This window comes from Lactuca sativa, chromosome 1 (assembly GCF_002870075.4).
Source record: "Lactuca sativa cultivar Salinas chromosome 1, Lsat_Salinas_v11, whole genome shotgun sequence".
NCBI classification, from domain to species: Eukaryota; Viridiplantae; Streptophyta; class Magnoliopsida; order Asterales; family Asteraceae; genus Lactuca; species Lactuca sativa.
In genome coordinates this window covers 70,949,656-70,953,918 of record NC_056623.2, presented here as the reverse complement: position 1 = coordinate 70,953,918, position 4,263 = coordinate 70,949,656, and the positions used below count along the sequence as shown (strand labels likewise).

The 4,263-nt window shown below is 33.3% G+C and overlaps 1 protein-coding gene across 1 annotated transcript; it reads left to right on the top strand.

The window, feature by feature from the left end:
• The first annotated feature begins 328 nt into the window (after nt 1-328).
• On the top strand, nt 329-3,272 carry LOC111916627 (calcium-dependent protein kinase 26). Its single transcript, XM_023912295.3, has 6 exons — nt 329-1,875; nt 1,944-2,096; nt 2,173-2,288; nt 2,372-2,539; nt 2,626-2,850; nt 2,912-3,272. The coding sequence occupies exons 1-6, from the start codon at nt 924-926 to the stop codon at nt 3,032-3,034; spliced, it is 1,737 nt and encodes a 578-aa protein (XP_023768063.1). The 5' UTR covers nt 329-923; the 3' UTR covers nt 3,035-3,272.
• The last annotated feature ends 991 nt before the right edge of the window (nt 3,273-4,263 follow it).

The following is a 4,263-nucleotide window of genomic DNA, read 5'->3' as shown; positions in this document are numbered from 1 at the left end:
TCACTTCACAATTCATAAAACGGCCACCAAATTTTAAAATCATAGATGCAATGCAGCCATTATTTGAGAGAGCATAAAAATGCAAGTGGCAATTATTGTAAAGCACAAACAATTTCATAATTATTTTTGCAATCACTTTTTTATTGTTTACGATGCCATAACGATTAAAAAATTAATACCAACATTATCAAATAATCAGTTGTCTTGCCCTGTTAAATTCAAAACTATCAGATTTAAGCCTTTAGAATTGAAACTTTACGTTTCGAGCATGCTAATATTTTCATAAAAACGGTCTGAAAGTTGAAAGTTGCAACAGAAAAACCCATCACGCCCCCCCCCCCCCCCCCCCCCCCCTTTGGCCATTCCTCCGACGTCCACCGCCCTCTGTCTTCTCAATCCTTTCCGCCATAGCTGCGCATCGAAATCTGCAAAATGGAGACTAGACGAGCGATGTTCAAATTCCAAAAAGTTATATCTACGAATAACGACACACATTCCCTTTTCTAAGCTTTTCTTATAAGAACCTGATAAAACCATATCAACATAACTTTTCGATCATACCCTGCAATCCTGTGTTCTTTTTCCATCAAATGCACATTATATTCACCTAAATATTCTCAGATTCGGGTTCTTTTTTGTGATTTTCGTGGAAATAATCCTGCTCTTGGAAAACTTTGTGGGTAAAGCTTATTCCTTTTTTGATCTGTTGCTTCATACCAAAAAAAAATTGTTGACATTTCGTAACAGGATTGATTGAACATAATAGGGCTTTATTCGTTTGGGGGGTTTTGCACACCAACTGTTTGTTTAAATTTCATATTCACTGCATCCTTTTCTAAAAGTGGTAAGTGCGTCGATACTTGAATTTGAAAGGTCATAGTATGCATCTCTCTACCTTTTGGATAAAACTGGGTTAGATTTAGATGGGTAATTGCTTAAAGGGTTTATGCTGGCGTCAATCACAGCCTCCACCCAAGATTGAACCGGATTTAGCAGACAATCAATCACAATCTAAAGATCCTCCACCCACTCAACAAACACCTCCACAACATGACATAATCACAGAAAAAGATCATGAACACGAACACGAATCTAAACAAGAAATCAAAGTAGAGACAAAGCCATCCAGAAAAGTTTCATTAGCGAAGCAACAAAGCAAACACACACAATCTGTCAAAAAGCCTCAAGAAGTGAAAAGATTGTTAAGTGTAGGGCTTCAAACCAATCGTGTCTTAAAAACCAAATCCGGGAATCTAAAAGATTTATACCTTTTGGGTAAGAAACTAGGCAATGGTCAATTTGGCACAACATATCTTTGCAAAGAGAAGTCAACCAACAAAGAGTTTGCTTGTAAAGCAATTGCAAAAAGAAAACTCCTCACAGATGAAGATGTGGAAGATGTTAGAAGAGAAATTGAAATCATGCATCATATATCAGGACACCCGAATGTAGTTTCAATCAAAGGAGCTTATGAAGATGCAGTATCAGTTTATTTAGTTATGGAACTTTGTGGTGGAGGTGAATTGTTTGATAGAATTATAGAAAAAGGTCATTATTCAGAAAGAAAGGCAGCTGATCTTGCGAAAACCATTGTTAGTGTGATTGAAGCTTGTCATTCTCTTGGTGTAATGCATAGAGACCTTAAACCTGAAAACTTTCTATTTGTTGATAACCATGAAGATTCAATTATGAAGTCCATAGATTTTGGATTATCGACTTTCTTTAAACCTGGACAAGTTTTTACAGATGTGGTTGGAAGCCCTTATTATGTTGCACCTGAAGTTTTGCTTAAAGATTATGGTCAAGAAGCTGATATTTGGAGTGCAGGTGTGATTATTTATGTTCTTCTTTGTGGGGTCCCTCCATTTTGGGCAGGTAAGTTTTGATTTTCTTGGATTGTGAATTTGTGGTTGTGAATTGTCACTTTTGCCCTTTGGTTACAGAATCAGAGAATGATATATTTGAAGAGGTTTTGAATGGTAAAGTTGACTTCAGTATTGATCCATGGCCTAAAATATCAGAAAGTGCTAAAGATTTAGTTAAAAAAATGCTTGTTAGAGATCGTAAAAAACGGATAACTGCTCATGAAGTTCTTTGTAAGTTTCTCTTCTCCATTTTCCTCTTTTTATTTATTTATTTATCATTTTTCATTCAAATTCTTGTTCTTGATAGGCCACCCTTGGATCAGTGTTGATGGTGTTGCTCCAGATAAGCCTCTTGACTCTGCAGTGTTGACTCACTTGACTCGGTTTTCTGCCATGAACAAGCTTAAAAAACTTGCTCTTAGGGTAAAATAGTCCTTTCGGGTTTTTCAAGATTCAAAAGTTTCTTTGACTTTGGTCAAACTCTGAAGTTATTTTTCGGGTTTCAGGTGATTGCATCAAGACTTTCAGAAGAAGAGATTGCTGGTTTAAAACAAATGTTTAAGATGATAGATACAGACAACAGTGGATACATCACTTTTGAAGAGCTCAAAGATGGATTAAAAAGTTATGGTGCTAAGCTTGAAGAGTCTGAAATTCATGACCTAATGCATGCTGTAAGTATATAAGTGGTTAAATGGTTTGAATTCATTCGGTTTTATATAAAATTTTCGTTATGGATGCATGAAATTGAAAAACATAGGCGGATATTGACAACAATGGTAGCATCGACTATGAAGAATTTGTAGCTGCAACTTTGCATTTCAATAAAGTTGAAAGGGAAGATAATTTATATGGTGCTTTTTCATATTTTGATAAAGATGGAAGTGGTTATATAACTTTGAATGAAATCCAACAATCGTGTAAAGAATTGGGAATAGATGATGCACAAGTGGAAGAAATTATCCAAGAAGCTGATTTGAACAATGTAAGTTTTCATGATCTTACTTATTAATTTTTGACTTTGACTTTGACTTTGTTATATGTAGGATGGGCATATTGATTACAATGAGTTTGTTGCAATGATGCAAAATGGAAGTGGAACTGTTGGAAGGAAAGAACAAAAGAACAGCTTGAAAATTGGACTTAGAGAGGGATTTCCAGTTTCTTGATAGAAAAGTTCCACTTTTTTTGTTTGTTTTAAGATCATTATTCATGATCTTTGTAAAGTATACAAGCAAAATTTTCGATAATTTTTATGTAATCTAACAAATTCTAGCAAAGATTTTGAGAGCACATAGAGTTGGCTAGTTGACACAGCTTGAATTCAAGAATGTATCATTTTTTTGTATGTAAATACATGATATGAAAAGATTATTCATGTGCATCTATAGTACTACAATTTCTCAAGCTTATTTTCACCAAATCATGCAACATATATATTATTAATACAGTGGATTCTTTATATAAACCCCAAACACTCTATTTTTTGAGAAATTGACTTTAAATCCAGACGCCAAATGAAAACACGATAGAATCCTCTGGAAGATTGTGAAATTTTGAGGAAAGCCATTTACCCATGAAAATGACATCATCGGTATAAAATAGATGTGACAACATTGGATTTGGGCCACTATTTGGTGTTTGAATCATGTGGAAAATAACCACATCAGATTAATAATGTATACTTACGTATAGTAAATGTATGTAATTATAACAAACTCATAAAAACCAATGTGGTATGCCAAATGAGATGGACTCTCTAACATACAATTAAATCATATTAATATGCAATAAAGGGAATTGAGTAATCTAACCATAATGTAATATATATTTGAAGAAAGTAACAACTTTTTTTTGGCAAATATAACCATTTAGTCCGGAATAAGTATTCTAGATTAAGAAAATAAATAATTTCTTCTGACAAAAAAGTACATTTCAGACTGATATTTCAGAATTCCGGACTGAAGTTTCGGAATTTGAAAAAAAAAAACTTTAGAATTTTAAAAACAAATTTGAAATCCGATATACAGTGCCGATTTTCATAAATAAATGTCTAATTAATCCGATATATCACATGAGAAATTGTGATTTTGTTATCACCCCTTTTATCAAATTCTGACACCCCTATCCTACCCTTTAAAAATGTATTTTGTCAACTTGAAATTACGTTCTAATGTGACGCTATTACAACCTCACACAAATCATAAGTCCAATTGAGATAGACTCTCTAACATATAACCAAATGACATTAATATGAAAATAATTAATGGGTCATATCTTAAAAATGAGAAAAGTGGGAAGTTAATTATGTATTTGATGATTTTTTAAAATAATGATTAGTTGGATCCTTATCAACTTTGATTTTATTTGTGGTTCATATATAAGCTCACAAATTAGG